This window comes from Hippocampus guttulatus, chromosome 4, assembly GCF_054856545.1.
Source record: "Hippocampus guttulatus isolate MCC_2025c chromosome 4, RoL_Hgut_1.0, whole genome shotgun sequence".
NCBI classification, from domain to species: domain Eukaryota; kingdom Metazoa; phylum Chordata; class Actinopteri; order Syngnathiformes; family Syngnathidae; genus Hippocampus; species Hippocampus guttulatus.
The window spans coordinates 6,895,771-6,915,328 of NC_141264.1; the positions used below are offsets into that span (position 1 = coordinate 6,895,771).

General features: G+C 45.1%; 1 protein-coding gene across 1 annotated transcript in view; it reads left to right on the forward strand.

Moving 5' to 3' along the window:
• The window catches only part of hydin (HYDIN axonemal central pair apparatus protein), a 64,081-nt gene that overhangs the window by 25,209 nt on the left and 19,314 nt on the right, over window positions 1-19,558 (forward strand). Inside the window, exons 39-60 of the mRNA XM_086109539.1 lie at window positions 4,375-4,529; window positions 6,346-6,420; window positions 6,531-6,714; window positions 6,888-7,017; window positions 7,123-7,279; window positions 7,933-8,014; window positions 8,123-8,196; window positions 8,386-8,550; window positions 8,710-8,904; window positions 9,005-9,205; window positions 13,994-14,202; window positions 15,281-15,463; window positions 15,677-15,796; window positions 15,893-16,052; window positions 16,411-16,583; window positions 16,692-16,890; window positions 16,995-17,088; window positions 17,196-17,289; window positions 17,388-17,547; window positions 18,755-18,837; window positions 19,050-19,205; window positions 19,363-19,462. Of these exons, the coding sequence (XP_085965665.1) occupies window positions 4,375-4,529; window positions 6,346-6,420; window positions 6,531-6,714; window positions 6,888-7,017; window positions 7,123-7,279; window positions 7,933-8,014; window positions 8,123-8,196; window positions 8,386-8,550; window positions 8,710-8,904; window positions 9,005-9,205; window positions 13,994-14,202; window positions 15,281-15,463; window positions 15,677-15,796; window positions 15,893-16,052; window positions 16,411-16,583; window positions 16,692-16,890; window positions 16,995-17,088; window positions 17,196-17,289; window positions 17,388-17,547; window positions 18,755-18,837; window positions 19,050-19,205; window positions 19,363-19,462 (3,149 nt within the window). The remainder of the gene's footprint in view (window positions 1-4,374; window positions 4,530-6,345; window positions 6,421-6,530; window positions 6,715-6,887; window positions 7,018-7,122; window positions 7,280-7,932; window positions 8,015-8,122; window positions 8,197-8,385; window positions 8,551-8,709; window positions 8,905-9,004; window positions 9,206-13,993; window positions 14,203-15,280; window positions 15,464-15,676; window positions 15,797-15,892; window positions 16,053-16,410; window positions 16,584-16,691; window positions 16,891-16,994; window positions 17,089-17,195; window positions 17,290-17,387; window positions 17,548-18,754; window positions 18,838-19,049; window positions 19,206-19,362; window positions 19,463-19,558) is intronic.

Below are 19,558 nucleotides of genomic sequence, written 5' to 3' on the forward strand. Positions count from 1 at the left end.
ATTGAAAGAGGACATAATAATTTGCCTCTATAATGTCTTTCATTCAAATAGTTGTTTTTCCAGAATGGCGGGCATCAAGTATGAAAATTAAACAACTGAGGAAATCTCATTTATAAATATACAGTTGCAGGAAAACGTATGAGAAGAATTTGCAAATAATGAAAATCCGCATGTAACTGACCCCAATTAAAATGTGTGTGTGTGTGTGTGTGTGTGTGTGTACCATATATATATATATATATATATATATATATATATATATATATATATATACAGTATATATCTCCATCCATTTTCCGAACCGCTTTATCCTCACTAGGGTCGCGGGGGGTGCTGGAGCATATCCCAGCTGTCTGCGGGCAGTAGGCGGGGGACACCCTGAATTGGTTGCCAGCCAATCGCAGGGCACGCAGAGACGAACAACCACAATTTAGAGTGCTCAATCAGCCTGCCATGCATGTGTTTATATGTACAGTATGTGTGTGTGTGTGTGTGTGTGTGTATATATATATATATGAGGTACAACGCAGGTTCCATGGTGAAGGGCCCCAGGCTGCCAGATCAGAGGAGGAGGTCATACCAGAGATTGGGAGGCAAGCCCCAATGAATGCAGATGATGAGATTGGGAGGCCAGCCCCAATGAATGAAATGCTGAGCGAGGCAGCAACTGACCTGAAAGCTAAGATCATGGCGAGAATGAAAGCTGGGCAACCTAGAAACCGATTACAACGGCTATGTGAAGTACCACCTGAAAGTCTCATGGAAAGTGTGAATGCAGCACTGAGGGCGATCCCTACCGTAACGATCACGGAAACCAATGAGCTGATATACGCTTCAGCATCAGCGATCCTAGAGATGCTTGGCTATAAGAGCAACCATGTAAGCCATGAGATACGTTACCCACCATGGAAAAGACGGTTGGAGGCTAAGATCAAGGCGGCTCGGAAAGATGTGAGTCAATTGACGGAGGCCCAGAGAGGTGTGATGAAAAGGCTTATACCCGAGAGGTACATCCAGATGACCATACCTGAAGCACTCGAAACTGCCAAACAAAGGCTCCAAGCCTTGTCCAGCCGCCTAAAGCGGTACACGAAAGAGAATGAGGCCAGACGAATAAACAGGCTGTTCGCAACACAACCTGCGAAAGTGTACGCTCAGTGGCAGGGTCCTAACAACAGAGCTGACCCACCAAGACTGGAAACTGAAAGGTCCTGGAAAGGAATATGGGAGAAGGAGGTTGCACATAACAGCAGTGCACAATGGCTGGTGACCCTGAGAGAGGAGCACAGCAACCTCCCTGAACAGAACCCAGTTACCATAACAGTGGCAGACATACAGGAAAGAGTCTCAGATATGAAGAACTGGACAGCACCAGGCCCGGACATGGTCCACACCTACTGGCTAAAGAAACTCACAGCACTCCATGAGCGCCTAGCAGCACAAATGAACCAGCTGCTGAGGGATGGGACTCACCCAGGATGGCTAACCGAAGGGCGAACGATCCTGATCATGAAGGATCCCTCAAAGGGTCCAGTCCCATCCAACTATCGGCCAATAACCTGTCTCTCCACAACATGGAAGCTCATGTCAGGCATCATTGCGGCTAAGATAAGTGGACACATGGATCAATACATGAGCGAAGCACAGAAGGGCATTGGTAGAGATACCAGAGGAGCCAAACATCAGCTCCTGGTTGTCAGAACAGTTGCACAAGACTGCAGGTCCCGACGTACCAACCTGTGCACAGCCTGGATTGATTACAAGAAAGCCTATGACTCGATGCCACATACATGGATCACTGAATGCTTGGAGTTGTATAAGGTGAACAGAACCCTAAGAGCCTTCGTTGCGAACTCAATGAGGATGTGGAAAACCACACTTGAAGCCAATGACAAGCCACTTACCCAAGTGTCCATCAAATGTGGCATATACCAAGGTGATGGATGCACTCTCCCCACTGCTGTTCTGCATAGGACTGAACCCCCTAAGCCAAGTAATCACCAAGACAGGCTATGGATACCACCTCAGAAATGGAGCTACGATCAGTCACCTCCTCTACATGGATGACATAAAGCTGTATGCTAAGAGCGAAAGGGACATAGACTCCCTGATCCACACAACCAGGATCTACAGCAGCGACATCGGGATGTCATTCGGGCTTGAGAAATTTAGTCGGATGGTGACTGAGAGAGGAAAGGTAGTCCGCACTGAAGGGGTCTCACTCCCTGATGGAACAATAGCAGACATTGAGGACAGCTACAAGTACCTCGGTATACCACAAGCCAATGGCAACCTCGAACTGGCAACAAGGAAAGCGGCTAAGGCCAAATACCTCCAGCGAGTGAGGCAAGTCCTAAGAAGCCAGCTCAATGGCAAGAATAAGACCCGGGCAATAAACAGCTATGCCCTGCCAGTGATCAGATACCCTACAGGAATAATAAGGTGGCCAAAGGAAGAGATTCAGACCACGGATGTTAAGACCCGAAAGCTCCTAACCATGCATGGAGGGTTCCATCCCAAATCCAGCACCCTGAGACTGTACGAAAGCCGAAAGGAAGGAGGCCGGGGACTAGTGAGTGTGAGAGCCACTGTCCAGGATGAAACATCCAAGCTCCATGAATACATCAAGGAGAAGGCTCCAACGGATGACGTACTCAGAGAATGTCTCTGACAATGGGGAACAGAGGATGATGCGTTGGAAGAGGGACCATCATGGGAGGACAAGCCCCTACACGGGATGTACCACCGGACCATAACTGAAGTGGCCGATCTCAAGAAGTCCTATCAGTGGCTAGATAGGGCTGGCCTGAAGGACAGCACAGAGGCACTCATCATGGCTGCTCAGGAGCAGGCCCTGAGCACCAGAGCCATTGAGGCCCAGATATACCACACCAGACAAGACCCAAGGTGTAGGTTGTGCAAAGAGGCACCTGAGACGATCCAACACATAACTGCAGGGTGTAAGATGCTGGCAGGGAAAGCCTACATGGAACGCCATAACCAGGTGGCTGGCATAGCCTACCGAAACATCTGTGCGGAGTATGGACTGGAAACCCCAAGGTCAAAATGGGAAACACCTCCGAAGGTGGTGGAGAATGACAGAGCGAAGATCCTGTGGGACTTCCAGATCCAGACTGACAAGATGGTAATGGCGAACCAACCAGATATCGTGATCATAGATAAAGGGCAGAGGAAAGCCGTTGTAGTGGATGTAGCGGTCCCAAGTGATGGAAACATCAGAAAGAAGGAACACGAGAAACTCGAGAAATACCAAGGGCTCAGAGAGGAGCTGGAGAGAGCCTGGAAGGTAAAGGTGACAGTCGTGCCTGTGGTGGTCGGAGCACTCGGGGCAGTGACCCCCAAACTAGATGAGTGGTTGCAACAGATCCCGGGAACAACATCGGACATCTCAGTCCAGAAATGTGCAGTGCTGGGAACAGCAAGGATACTGCGCAGAACCCTCAAGCTTCCTGGCCTCTGGTAGAGGACCCGAGCTGAATGAGGGACGGACACCACTGGAGGGGGGGATGAGACGAGGAATTTTTTTTTACTGTATATTCATATACATGTAGTACAGTACTGTATATGTTGCTCTATGTGACTCGCTGTTGTTTTGCTGACTTTCCCAGCTTCTCACGGACCGTTTGCGGACTTTTTGCGGACTTAAAACAAATAATGTTTACTGTATTTTGTTATTCATAAACTAACCTAACTTATACATGTTTAAATCTATTAGCATACAGCATTAAGTCATGTTAATTACTTCAAAATGTATTTCTACATGCATGTATACCATTAAATTTGATATTATATATATATTTAAATTAAATATTATGTACATGTACCTATATGGAGGGGTGGGGGTCGCTACTTTTTTCATTTATTTTCATTTATATTGGGTGGTTTTGGTCCCCATTAACCGCGATAAACGAGGGATTACTGTAGTGCTGTCAAGTGATTAAAACAAGTGTGTGATTAATTAATTATGATCTATAATTAATTGATTATTTGAATCTCATCTAAAAAGTGCCTATTTTCATTTTTAATTCATTACATTACTGAGGCAGATCAAAAGACAAAAAAAGTGGCATTATAAAGTCTTTCATTGTTTGTAAACAGATTTGAACAGATGCAGTTCTAGCCATTCACTTGCTACTGTAGTTGAGACTAGTCCCAAGTCCTACCTGCAACTTTTAGTTTCGACCACCACGGTGAATATCACCGTTTTGTTTGTTTTTTGTAAATCTCAAAAGAATTACAAAATGAAAATAAAAATAGAACATCAGGTCCATAAAAAATGCTTAGGTTAACATATCAAAAACAGTAACTTATATGTTTTTGTCAATATAAGTCAATATGTGTTGTCTCTTTCAGCTCATATATCTGCAAACATCGGCTCAAAGCCGGATTCCCCCGTTGAAAACACAGATCCAAACTCAGTTCCCACTGAAACTCCTTCAAAACATGCTGAAAGCAGCAGCAGTGACATGAAAGCTCCAAAAGAAAAAGGGAGCACATCCAGCAGCCAGGTACATTTGCTCAAGTCCTCAATGAATGTCTCCAGAATGTGTTGGTTTGTCTTTGGAAATGTTTATTTCTTCATTCTAAAACCTGACCTCTTTTTAATTCCCCCCCCCCCACTTTGATGTTTAAGATCATCAAACAAATGTTGATTTCAGACAAAGAAAGCTGAAGTAAACATATAATGCAGTATTAGAGCAATATACTCGCACCATGTTTGACTGATGATCTTCTACTTGAAATGCTGTGTTGTTACTTTTGCTCCAGATGTAACGAGACATGCAGCTTCCCAAAAAGTCCAAATTTCACCCAGACTTCCATTCAAGTCTCGAAATGATTCTCCCCAAAATCTTGGGAAGCAAATGTGTTTTGCAAAAATGAGATAAACTTTTTTAAATTTATTTTTTTGTTGTCATTTTTGCCCAGTCTCTTTGTCATTGTTTAGTCATGAAGACTGTTGACGGGCACGGTGCCAGGATTGTTTTGTTTTTCAGTGAAAGCATTCCACGTCGCATGAGCATGTCCATTATAACAGGAGTTTTAACTTAATTTGACCAAAGGATATTACACAAGCCATGAACATGAAAAATACAATACAAGTGACCACAGGTCAATGGCAAAATCTTCAGCCTAAACGCTGCAACACACTGCGATTCTTTTGAATTGCCCATTATGCTATGTAATGAGTGGACTCCCCTTGTGATGTAAACCGCAACTGTAATTCACATTTTGTTAAACTTTCTTGTTAATTTCTAAGGGGTCAGACGTTACACCTAAATTGGTTTCGACACTTGGAGTTAACTGGGATGCAGACGTATGACACTATCAGTGAGCCAGCATTTTTCTAATTATATCTCCCCAATGATGACATTCATTTTTGATCTTGAAAGAAGTAGAAGCCTGATGGTATTTGATGCCCCCTAAAATTATGTCAATGGGTTGGTGTAGGGTGGAAGATTTTGAAATTTACTGTCAATATGTAGCTGCTGTCTGCTTGACTGGATCCCTCCTTCTTTAATACGGATGCACAATAGATATTTTTGTTGATGAGCGGTGGTGTAAAGGAAGGAAGATTTTGCCCTTTGCTGTTGATATACAACCACCACAACAATGGGGAAATTCCAATATTTTCAGGGTCATGGCTCTGAACTTTGAACTAGTTGTGTCACGTTGCGCTCGAAACGACAGAGTAATCGCTTCGTGCGCAACAAACTGGAAATACCGGTAAGTGGATCACCGAAATAGCAGACACAGAAAGGAACTTTGTCACGAAAGTAATATTTATTACAACAAAAAAAAAAAAAAACGTCTAAACGGACAACAGAAAACGCTGGTTAAAAAAGAGAACCAGGAAATAATTATAACGAGACAACAGAAAACGCTTGCGAAAAAACGGCAAGGAGAAAGATTAGGCAAAATACTATAATAACACACGAGAGAATATCAAGGAATGCAACAATTGTCAATAGTCTTTAAAGCAGCGTTTAACCGAGAAGGAATAGGCAACAGCAATGGCACGGCGTGGAATATTCTGGCAGTGAGTCGACTGCCGGAGCACCTAGATATAGCTGGTGCAATCACCGACAAATGGGTGGCAGGTGTGCAGGCGGCAAGCAAGAACGCCTGCCCCCTGCTGTCAAATACGGAACATGACAAGTTGTTGGAGAAAAGCAACTTTCCGAACACAGGCTGTATTTTATTTTCATTGGAATCTTTTTTTCAGCGCCAAAAACTTTTTCAGTGTTCACTTTTAAGTGTTTCTACGTTACCAACACGAATTTTCAGTGTCAAAAACGGCAGTGTTCTCGCTCCATCTCGTTTCAGGCAATGGATAAGGCCACACTCAGCAATCTCTTGCCTGAACAGCTCCTGGTTGAAATTCTAACAGAGAGGTTTCAGGTCGGATGACGCTTGTGATTACACAACTGTTTGTATTGTACCTTGACCACAGAACTGATTGATATATTAATCACTGCTTCTTTTTTATTTTGTCTCCTCCTGTCATGCAGTTCGATGACTGCTATTGTGGCATCATAATTCATGGTCTTGATTCAGTCTACACCACGTCTGTGACATACTCTCTTCAAGTTGTTCTCAAGGCCCTTAAGAACCGTAAACATATTTATGTGATCAACTTAGTTGACACATACAGTGCCCTAAAAGCTCGGAAAAGGGCACAAAAAAAAGCTGAAGGTAAATTAGCATGCACAACTACTTATTCGCGAATGAGAAGGTTTAATCATTTTCAGGATAAGCAAGGAGCAATAGTTTACAATACTTATGATAGTAGTCAGCGGACCTGATGCAATGATCATTCATAGTAATGATCAAATTATTACGTGTGTGTGGGTGTGTGTCACGGTCAGATGCCATGCTGAAGGAAAAAGCACTACTGGAGGAGGAGTGGCTGCAGAACATGGATGAAGAGGAATACGAAGCTCTGCCAGAGGAAGAGAAGGAGCGTATTATTGAACGACAGAAACAAAAGAAACTCAAGTAATGAGGGAGTAAACACAGCCTTCTCCCAATTTCACAATATAATATCTTCATGAATTAATGATCTGACATTAACATGAAACACTACGTGTTTCTGTCTGTCAGAGTTCTTGAGCGAATCAGGAAAATGCAGAAGGACAAAAAGCAACAGGATGAAATGAAGAAACTCCGACTCGATGAGTTAAAAAAGAAGAGTAAAAAGGGTACAGTTAAGGAAAGCAAACAAGCGTCAAGGAAGAAGGGTTCCGTGGAGAGTAAGCAGGTCTGTGAATTTCTTTCAAAAACAAACATTCAAGCTCCCAAGAGGAGGACTGAAATACACTCGAAAGTATTCCAATCAGCCGGCGTGTGTTCAGTTAGATTATTTCATAAAACAGCAAATTCTTGAATTTCCAATCATGCATTGCCAGTGCCTGTAAAAGGAAAGGAAAAGAGGCGGCTGTGAGATGGCAGCCTGTTACAACAGCTTGGCTAACTTTCTCCTTTAATTTTACTTCTCCATCCTTTCATGCTATGTAGTATTTGTTTTGCATTGTGCTGAACCATTATGCACAATTTACTGTGATTTTGTTCTAGCAGAGAATATTGGCGCTTGTACTGTAGTTATGTGTGCCTGTGAATTGTCAGGCCGTCGAAATAGTTCTGTTAACTTCGGAGATGGTCACTGCTAAATTCAAATACAGTGGTCGGCAGGAATGTCGGCCCGGTTGAGCTTACTTGGGGATATTTTTGGCACAAATTTGTCAGCAAATCAAAAAAGGGGTTCCCCAAGTCGCAGACAAAATTAAAGGATCGATTGTAGCTGTGGACATCCTTCTAGCTATGTCAAAGAGTTTGTACATCTTTCATATATATATATACCTGTATATAGTAATATATATTGTAATCCAATTTCAAATGGTTTTGTCCCTTTAGCCATCTAGTGCAATGGCCGCTCCTCGAATGCCATCTTCAAAAGAATCCCTAGTGGACAAGAAAGATCAACCTTCAAATGATGGTGCCAACACATTTTAAGAATACCTGCAAAATTATATAAATTTGTGTATTAGCAAAGTATGATTATGTCTATGTTGTGTTGTCGTGTCACTTCTCTTTATTGATGCAGCAAAGCAAGGCAAAGAAGAAAAGAGTAAAGAAGACACCATGAGAGACATGCAGTCTGATCCAGCAGCAGAAATGGTAGGTTTACTGTGACCAGCCTAGGTTGTAGCCCACCTCTCGGACCCAAGTCAGTTGAGATTGGCTCCAGCACCCAAATAAGGATACATGTTCTCGTCGCTCGATCCATGGAATGTAGAATTTTCAAATAACTGTCAAATCAATTTACTGAGACTTCATTTCTGTTATTTGTGTCATCTTTTTGCCAAGCCTACAGTAGATAAACTGCACGGTATGTTCAATGCATATGAAAAGTGCCAGACCCAAGTGGAGCACATTCTCCATCACTGGGACCGTGAGAAGGGCTTGTTGCGGGTCCCACTACCTGGTCAGGAGCCTCCGCAATCCCAAGAGGACCACCCAGCAGAGAAGCAGGTACCGGTACTTGTTTTGCATTTTTATTTTAGATCTAATATATATCCACATTCGTAAACAGATGAACTGATACTCTCTGGATTTGACAAATTCCATGATCCGAAATGTTCACTCTTCTGACAAAACTCATCTTCATAATTCAATGGTCCTTTTTCATAGGCCCCTGCAGCAAGGAAGAGCAAAAAATCCACCAGCAAGATCCCGTCCCCAAGCAATCAGATGGAGCCAGCCAAATCAGAAAAGGCAGCAGAGAAACCAGCCATTATCCCTCACATTGTTCTTAAACTGGCAGGCAAAGACTATCCAGATGTATTGGAATTGCTCCGAAGAAAATACCTGCCTCCACTCCATGAGGTGGAGCCAACAAATACCATTTTGTTTCCTGCATTTATCAATCATCATGCCAGTATAGTTCCTGTTCTTACCTTTGGGATTCCCTCTTCAACTTCCATAGGTACTTGATGAGCTTGGTTTGGGAACGGGCGCACTTTCTATCCCTCCACCTATTATCTTCTCAGTGGTCCATCTACCCAAAAATAGGGAGCGGAATAAAAGACAACTGAACTGTAACTGTTTTACCTTTCTGAGTCGTTCTGCCGGAGATGAACGAGATGAGAGAAAAGAGGAAGATGATGAAGATGTACAATCGATCAAGGTAAACTCTACAAATGCAAATTCAGTTTTTTATGGCGAGTGGAATTTCTGAAGGACACACACATTAAACAGAATTTACAAAACATTGAGATCACCATGTTTATGATCAAACAATATTTTTCCCTCTGTGTCTTGATAAAGGGTTTCTGATATTCTTCTGTAAAAAATACGTAAAGGATCAAGAATTACAACATATTTCATACTCTATGTTGTCACAGTCTTGTTGGAATCATTCAGCTTTGGGAGGGTGGTTTTGTCTCACGCAAATCCCGATCATGACATTTGTGACCATAACGACGAAGGAAGGAGCCATTGTATGCCATTGTGATGAAGCAAAAGCTCTCTAGTGACCTTTAAAAAAAAAGTGGTGTTGTTGAGTCTGGAGCTTCTGAGACTCCTTCCAAATCAGATTATGCATGTCGGTGTTAAAGAGGCCTTCTGCACAAGTTGGCTGTAGTCACGCATGATTTAGCTTCGCTTTCAGCAAATTTCAGGGAGTGCTGATGGACGATTTACTGCCATTGCCGTTTCTTTTGGCTACATTGTGGAGCTAACTTCGTGTCTGTTAGCATGTCTACTGTTTTAAGACCTTTGTCATCCATCCAGGGCGGCCCGGTAGTCCAGTGGTTAGCACGTCGGCTTCACAGTGCAGAGGTACCGGGTTCGATTCCAGCTCCGGCCTCCCTGTGTGGAGTTTGCATGTTCTCCCCGGGCCTGCGTGGGTTTTCTCCGGGTGCTCCGGTTTCCTCCCACATTCCAAAAACATGCATGTCAGGCTGATTGGACGCTCTAAATTCTCCCTAGGTGTGAGTGTGGGCGTGGATGGTTGTTCGTCTCTGTGTGCCCTGCGATTGGCTGGCAACTGATTCAGGGTGTCCCCCGCCTACTGCCCGGAGATGGCTGGGATAGGCTCCAGCACCCCCCGCGACCCTAGTGAGGATCAAGCGGTTCGGAAAATGGATGGATGGATGTCATCCATCCATCCATCCATCCATCATCTACCGCTTATCCGGGGCCGGGTCGCGGGGGCAACAGCTTTAGCAGGGAAGCCCAGACTTCCCTCTCCCTAGCTACTTCTTCCAGCTCTCCCCGGGGGATCCCGAGACGTTCCCAGGCCAGCTGGGTGACATAGTCTCTCCAGCGTGTCCTGGGTCTTCCTCGGGGTCTCCTCCCGGTGGGACATGCCCGGAACACCTCACCAGGGAGGCGCTCAGGGGGCATCTGAATCAGATGCCCAAGCCACCTCATCTGGCTCCTCTCGATGTGGAGGAGAAGCGGCTCGACTCTGAGCCCCTCCCGGATGACCGAGCTTCTCACCTTATCTCTAAGGGAGAGCCCGGACACCCTGCGGAGAAAACTCATTTCGGCCGCTTGTAGCCGGGATCTCGTTCTTTCGGTCACGACCCATAGCTCGTGACCATAGGTGAGGGTTGGAACGTAGATCGACCGGTAAATTGAGAGCTTCGCCCTTTGGCTCAGCTCCTTCTTCACCACGACAGACCGATACAACGTCCGCATCACAGCAGACGCTGCACCGATCCGCCTGTCGATCTCCCGCTCCCTCCTGCCCCCACTCGTGAACAAGACCCCAAGATACTTGAACTCCTCCACTTGGGGCAAGATCTCCTCCCCGACCCGGAGGGGACACTCCACCCTTTTCCGACTGAGGACCATGGTTTCAGATTTGGAGGTGCTGATCTTCATCCCAACCGCTTCACACTCGGCTGCGAAACGCTCCAGTGAGAGTTGGAGAGCCCCGTTTGAAGGAGCCAACAGCACCACATCATCTGCAAAAAGCAGGGATGCAATACTGAGGCCCCCAAAACGGATCCCCTCAACGCTTCGGCTGCGCCTAGAAATTCTGTCCATAAAGGTTATGAACAGAATCGGCGACAAAGGGCAGCCTTGGCGGAGTCCTACCCCCACTGGAAACGATTCCGACTTACTGCCGGCAATGCGAACCAAACTCTGACATCGGTGGTATAGTGACCGAACAGCCCGTATCAGGGGGTTCGGTACCCCATACCCACGAAGCACCCCCCACAGAACTCCCCGAGGGACACGGTCAAACGCCTTCTCCAAGTCCACAAAACACATGTAGACTGGTTGGGCGAATTCCCACATACCCTCGAGGACCCTGCTAAGGGTGTAGAGCTGGTCCACTGTTCCACGGCCGGGACGAAAACCACACTGCTCCTCCTCAATCTGAGGCTCGACTTCCTGACGGACCCTCCTCTCCAGCACCCCTGAATAGACCTTACCAGGGAGGCTGAGGAGTGTGATCCCTCTGTAGTTGGAACACACCCTCCGGTCCCCCTTTTTAAAAAGAGGGACTACCACCCCGGTCTGCCAATCCAGAGGCACTCTCCCTGTTGACCACGCGATGTTGCAGAGGCGTGTCAACCAGGACAGCCCCACAGCATCCAGAGCCTTGAGGAACTCCGGGCGGATCTCATCCACCCCCGGGGCCTTGCCACCGAGGAGCTTTTTAACCACATCGGTGACTTCAACCACAGAGATAGGAGAGCCCATCTCAGAGTCCCCAGGCTCTGCTTCCTCCAAGGAAGGCGTGTTGGTGGAGTTGAGGAGGTCTTCGAAGTACTCTGCCCACCGATTCACAACGTCCCGAGTCGAAGTCAGCAGCGCCCCATCCCCACTGTACACAGTGTTAGTGGTGCACTGCTTCCCCCTCCTGAGACGTCGGATGGTGGACCAGAATTTCCTCGAAGCCGTCCGGAAGTCGGCTTCCATGGCCTCACCGAACTCTTCCCACGCTCTGGTTTTTGCCTCGGCGACCACCGAAGCTGCGTTCCGCTTGGCCAGTCGATACCCGTCAGCTGCCTCTGGGGTCCCACAGGCCATAAAGGCTCGATAGGACTCCTTCTTCAGCTTGACGGCATCCCTTACTGCTGGTGTCCACCAGCGAGTACGGGGGTTGCCGCCACGACAGGCACCAACCACCTTACGGCCACAACTCAGATTGGCCGCCTCAACAATGGAGGCACGGAACATGGTCCACTCGGGCTCAATGTCCCCCGCCTCCCCCGGAACATGGGAAAAGCTCTGTCGGAGGTGGGAGTTGAAACTCCTTCTGACAGGGGATTCCGCCAGACGCTCCCAACAAACCCTCACAATACGTTTGGGTCTGCCAGGACGGACCGGCATCTTCCCCCACCAGTGGAGCCTACTCACCACCAGGTGGTGATCAGTTGACAGCTCCGCCCCTCTCTTCACCCGAGTGTCCAGAACATGCGGCCGCAAATCCGATGATACAACTACAAAGTCGATCATCGAACTGCGGCCTAGGGTGTCCTGGTGCCAAGTGCACATATGGACACCCTTATGTTTGAACAAGGTGTTCGTTATGGACAATCTGTGGCGAGCACAGAAGTCCAATAACAAAACACCACTCGAGTTCTGATCGGGGGGGCCGTTCCTCCCAATCACGCCCCTGAAGGGCTCACTGTCATTGCCCACGTGAGCATTGAAGTCCCCCAGCAGAACAAGGGAGTCCCCAGCAGGAGTACTCTCCAGCACACCCTCCAAGGACTCCAAAAAGGGTGGGTATGCTGAGCTGCTGTTTGGTGCATATGCACAAACAACAGTCAGGACCCGTCCACCCACCCGAAGGCGGAGGGAGGCAACCCTCTCGTCTACCGGTGTGAACCCCAATGTACAGGCACTGAGCCTGAGAGGTGACATTCCATGTCCCAAGAGCTAGCTTCTGCAGCCGAGGATCGGACCGCCAGGGTCCCCGCCTTTAGCTGCCGCCCAGCTCACATTGCACCCGACCCCTTTGGCCCCTCTCATGGGTGGTGAGCCCATGGGAAGGGGGACCCACGTTGCCTCTTCGGGCTGTGCCCGGCCGGGCCCCATGGGTGTAGGCCCGGCCACCAGGCGCTTGCCAACGAGCCCCACCTCCAGGCCTGGCTCCAGAGGGGGGCCCCGGTGACCCGCGTCCGGGCAAGGGAAACCTTGGTCCATATATTTTTCTCTTCATAAGGGGTCTTTGAGCCGTGCTTTGTCTGGCCCCTCACCTAGAACCTGTTTGCCATGGGTGACCCTGCCAGGGGCATAAAGCCCCAGACAACTTAGCTCCTAGGATCATTGGGACACACAAACCCCTCCACCACGGTAAGGTGACGACTTACGGAGGGGGACCTTTGTCATGTGATTTCATTTGCCAATTGTCCATTTACTTTCATCAACACTTCGAGGTGGTTCAATTTCATGCACTGCTATCATTTCAATACCATTATCAAAGTACTTTATGCAGGTATAGTAGCATCAAAATCAAAATTTTACGATTGCTTCTCTGCCGTCTCTGATAAAGCTATTCCTGTCGCAGTGTGGTGTGTTTTGACGTAACAATTAACCTTTCATCCACCAATAATAATAACCTGTAACCTGATAATATGATAAGCTGTCCACTGTAGTGACCGCTGTCCCTGAAGGGGTTAAAATAAAATTCAAGGCATTTTCCAGGTTTATTATGGGTTCTTTCATCAACAATAGGCTACCACCAATTTTGTGTGTGTGTATACAACCAATCAAAAAGGAATTGTCCTTTTTAAAGGAGACAAGAGGTATGTGTCACCTTTTCAAATGTCAATATCATGCTGACTGTCAAGGTACCCTTGAGCAAGGAGTACATGTGCCGCATCACACTGCCATCTTTCCTTGCGTGCCTGATTGTGTGTGGTCTCCTCTGTGTTGTATGATGTTTAAAAAAAAAAGGAAATAAATAAAATTACATTTCTGTCTTGATGTATGTTTTTGTGTCTTACAGACACCAAAAGGTCGCAGAGCAAGTGCAAAGCTTATGAAGGAAAAAGATAAGAAGGGCAGAGAGAGTCAGAAGAGTGTAAAAAGGCCTGCTGCCCTTCCAAAAGCCAAAGGTTTGGAACAAACTTTAACTTCGGCACTTGCGTCTTCCACAACTGATCTCGCGGAACAAGATCCCCACCATGCAAGTGTGGAGCAGAAACGCAACCAGAGGTAAAACAGCAACAAACAATAACATTTTACATGAGATTTCATCTTTCATTGTCTTCTTTTAAAGCTTCCAAAGGATCAATTTGCTGTTTTCTTAATGTATGCACATACAGGTTTTTCAATTGTACGCTATATTTGTATTATTTCATTTAAGAAAACCTTTATTAGTCTCGCAATGGAGAAATTCCCAATTCACAGCAGCAAAGTTATGAAAGGAAGAAGTAGAACAACAACATGTATTTTTTTATTATTATTTATTTTTTATTATATTATTATTATTATTTAAAATTTAAATGCGGTTGTGAATGATAATAATGCATTTTACTGTGGATTACAAATTGTTGCGTAATGTGCTACAGCGGCAACTTCAACCCACCGAATGTGAGCATGAATGGTTGTTTGTCTCAACAAACAACCATTCATGCTCACAATCACACCAAGGGACAATCGAGAATGTTCCATGAGCCTGCCATGCATGTTTTTGAATGCGGGAGGAAACCGGAGTACCTGGAAAAAACCTACATGGGCACGGGGAGAACGTTCCAACTTCACACAGGAAGGCCAGGTCCAGAATCGAACCCTGGACCTCCGCACTGTTAGGCGGACATGCTAATCAGTTGATCACTGTGCCGCAAATTTACTGTATAAATATTTTTTGTATTTATTGACTGTATTTTTTGTAATCAAAAGGCTACTGTGTGTAGTAATGAACATTTATATCTAAATATGTCAGATTATAGCAGTTGGCTAGTTTTAAATGTAGTGTAACAGAGGATAGGCACATATCTGACATCGAATTGCCAAGCACTTGGCTTTAGTTGAATCAAACAAAGCATTGCTGGCTTCCCAAAACTTTTTGGAACAATCAATATTTGAAATGTTATGTATTTTAATTTGAATGTAATGTAATCTGCTTGTTTCCGTATTCCCCTAACACTTCCAAGTCCATCTCCTCAAACTTCATTTTGCACACATCATCAGCATTGTGTCTCAGCTTGTGCAGGAGTGAACAAGCAATTTAGCGCAAGATATTTGTCATCTGAGTCAATCAGGCCCCATGTGTTTGTGTCTTTGTGTGCAGCCTCACAGCATTTCGCTGGGTTGTACCAGCGAATGGACAAGTGGTGTTGAAGATATGGTTTTACTCTGGCTCCCCTGGGAAATTTGAGCAGACCTTCAACTTTGAGCTACTCGGGACTCACAAAGTCTATCAGCTCCTCTGCAAAGGAATTTGCACATTTCCCTCCTTCTGCAAAGACTACAAGTCAGTCACTTATAAATAAAGATGTCGAGTATGATATTGTACTTATTGAACAGTAATGATGCGATTTTTGTTTTTCACTGCAAGATGTTGCCACTATCTCTAAAATCCTTGTTGGAATTTGTAAAAGAAATGGCTTCCGTTTACGGATTGAGCCTATACTAGACTTTGGAAATGAGGAAATATTTTTAATCCATTCTTTTAATTTTTCCGCAGGGTTCTTTTTCCCTATTGTCGAGATGTGCCAAAATTCATCCAGGGGATCAAGAGGACATACGTTGTGAATCCTGGATTCTATGAGTTTGGACCATTACTCTGCAGCAAGACCAGAGACAGGTGAGAAGAAAAAAATGAGGCTGGAACTGGGTATTTTTTTTCTTTTTTTTTTTTTTCTCCCCCAGCTGCACATGACTTGGATATGTCTGTCTGCAGGTACAAGGACAATCGGTATCCAGAAAACACAGAGAGAATGGTGATCAAGAATAATTCCGGACTCGAGGCCGAGATTCAGTTCCATTTCCAAAATGACACACAGGCCATCACATATATGTTAGATCCTCCCAGCATGACTCTACAACCTGACCAGGAGCAGGTAACATGTTTACTGTCACTTCAAATTGCCCCATAGAGTTGATTGTTTCCACTTGCCACGTGTGTGGTCTATCACAACAGCTACAGGAGAATAATTAGTCACCATTTTTTTAACTTGGGCTAGCTATTGGCCATCTGTAGTTCAGTGCACCAGTGGTTTATTTTTTTTCATGGTCATGGTTATATTGTCTATGTCCAGAGTTTGTGCAATGGTAATGGTTGGTTGTCCATGTTCTCTTAGCATCCCAAATGCAATTTATTGTTTGAATAAAAGGAAGATATCAACTTTACTGTACTGTACTGTACTTATAGAGATGACTGTTTTCACATTCTATTGGGTTATTATTCTACCTTGTTAGGAGTTGACGGTCTGGGCTTACCCAACAACTCCTGGAGAAATCAAGGACAATATTGTGTGCTGTATCAAGGATAATCCAGAGGTTTTCACCATCGCTCTCTCCTGCTTGGGAGTGAGACCAGAGCTGGAGCTCGAAAGCAAGCGTATGCATTTCAACAGGGTTTTACTTCACAGGTAGAGTGGCTTTTCCAACAAGCACGATCCGTCAGCCCCGTTTCCCATGCGTCAGAGGCTTTATCCATCAAAATATTGAAATGAAACTGCATGTCTTCTGCACTAAAGGCAGGAGAGTCGAAGTGTGAAGCTCCACAACAGGACTCCTCTGCCAATATCTTGGAGGCTTCATGGCTTAGAGGAACTCGGCGATGAGTTCAGTGTATCTCAGGACCACAGTGTCGTTTTACCCAACACTTCCCTTCTCTTGACAATGCACTTTTTGGCCAAAAAGCCATTGAATATTAAAAAGCAATTACGCCTTGAGGTAAATTACAATAATGCATGGATACATGACATTGTGGGGAGTGCTATTTATCAGGGCAGTTTCACCCATGATGCGTATCTGATGTATTTTTTTTTCTCCCCCAGGTTTCGGATGCAGAAAATATTTTGGGCGTTTTATACACTGACAAAATACAGGTCTCTGCAGAGGGCTTTGATATAGCCATGGACATCACGCCAGGTACAAATCTAAAGAGCTTAAAATGCACAATATGAAAAACATGTCTTTTAGATATTGATATGGCATAGTTTTGCCAGGTTATTAATTAATCTGATACTCTCTGGCAGATGGCTGTCTGGATTTTGGAACTATAAAAGTCTTTGAAGAGGTAGAACGTACCATCAAACTGAAAAACCAAGGAAAATATGAATTTGTATACAAGTGAGTTTAGGCGACTTATAGGTATTTAATGTGTGCCTTTGTAATACTGCATTACTGTTGAGACTCCTTCATGGAGAGCATTTTTTTTTCTAAACAAGGATTTTAGTTGGGGACAAAAATCCCAACCTAATCTCAGCCTTCACGATGTCCCCCGCAACTGGTACCTTAATTCCTCGAAAAAAGTACACATCGATTCAGATTGTCTGCAAACCCAAGAAGGAAGTCTCCGTCACAGACAAGCCTGTCCTCTCCTGTCAGGTAGCACGACTGCAGGCATCCACCAAAAACACACGAGCACACACACGCTCACACACACACACACACACACACACAAGTGGGTGCCAATGAAATTTGATTATCGAGGGAAAAGTCCATTAATTTCATTAATGTGGTTCAAAAAATGAGACTTGGATGGTAAATTAGTTCACCAAGCCTGTATTATGGCAGAAGGACACAAAAGTAAAGAATCCAGTGCAAGAACTGACTTACTTGTATTATTACTCTCTCACTAATTATAATTATATGTGAATGAGCTCAACTCAAGCGAGAGACTTCAATCATGAACACAGCGATTTCCAGCCAGTTGTAATTCTAACATCCGTTTTATGTACCGGAGTTCTTGCATTGGGAATGTAAAGACCAGTGGCCCGGTAGTCGAGTGGTTAGTGTATCGACCTCACAGTGCAGAGGTCATGGGTTCGATCCGGCCTTCCTGTGTGGAGTTTGCATGTTCTCCCCGTGCCTGCGTGGGTTTTCTCTGGGTACACCAGTTTCCTCCCATATTCCAAAAACATGCATGGCAGGCTGATTGGACGCTCTAAATTGTCCCTAGGTGTGAGTGTGAGCCTGGATGGTTGTTCGTCTTTATGTGCCCTGCGATTGGCTGGCAACCGGTTCAGGGTGTCCCCAGCCTACTGCCCGAACGCAGCTGGGATAGGCTCCAGCGCCCCCGCGACCCTTGTGAGGATAAGCGGATCGGAAAATGGATGGATGTAAAGACTGAGTAGCGTTGGCAGTGGCTTACAATGCTGGCATCATTATGGAGCAGCTTCGAAGGCTACATAAATAAATAAATAAAAAGAAAAAAGCAGACCTCCAGCTCTCATAGGCTTCCCGATTCCAGCTCTGAATGACTCTGGGTATCACAGCGAGCCTTTGAACATATTGAGGTGTGAGCAACATCTAGATTGTGGTCTGGTAATCCAAGTGGGGGATATGGGTGTCACGCGAGATGCAATTATGTTTACACACAGCAGATCTTGCGTATAGTTGTGCAGTGGACATACTGGCAAAATACGGGTCGAAATGAGCTCACTCTGAAGAAAGCAGACAGCGATTCACGATAACAAAGCATATTGTGCATTTTCACCTAAGTATGTTGTTCAACTGTAGTCACTGATTTAAAAAGAAAAATACAGGAACAATTTGAAGAGGTTATCTAAGTAATTGCACTTGTCTACTGCAGGTGATTGAGCCAAGCATTGGGGATGGAGGACATATCGTAGCCATTTTGCCCATCAATGTTACAGTCCAGTCCGTCTTTTCCAGGTTTAATTTAAAATTTTAACTTTTTATTATTATTATTGTTATTTTTACAATATGTATATGTTGCTAATGCTGCACTGAAATTTTTGTTAGAAAGAACTTTGTAATAGCAATGAGTGCAAACATAGATAAAATCATTGTGTTTTACATATGGCAGAAAATTAATTTTGGTAATGGAATGATTACACCATATCTATTTTTTTGATATGACATAGGTACACAATCTCACCTTCATGCGACGTCAATTTTGGTCCTCTTGTTTATGGCTCCAAGAAAAGTCAGACCTTCATTATTGAGAACAGTGGAATATTTGAGACCCATTACACCATCTCCTGTGTGGGCATCGGCATTTGCCCTCGAGCAAGGCAGGGGTAGGGCAGCACCACGGCGTGACAGCAGATGAACACAAACATTTCTGTGCTGTGTGCATGATTGTATTTCACTTTGTCTTTGCATAATCTGTGCTTTATCAGAGGAGATACTGTACAAGACTATATTGTATTTTGTGTCATTTTGTGCCGGTCACAGTGGTAAGAAAGCCACTCGAGAGAGCACTTCAGAGAAGTCTCATACACCCGGGACCAAAATGAAGAGCGAGTCCTTCCAGAAAGACTCAAACGTCTCACAGGTGAGAGACTACTAGCGGAAATAATTAAATGGGCAAAATTTGATCCATACGTCTCTGCTTTTAGTTATTCTATCAATGTATTGTGTCCCCCATGTT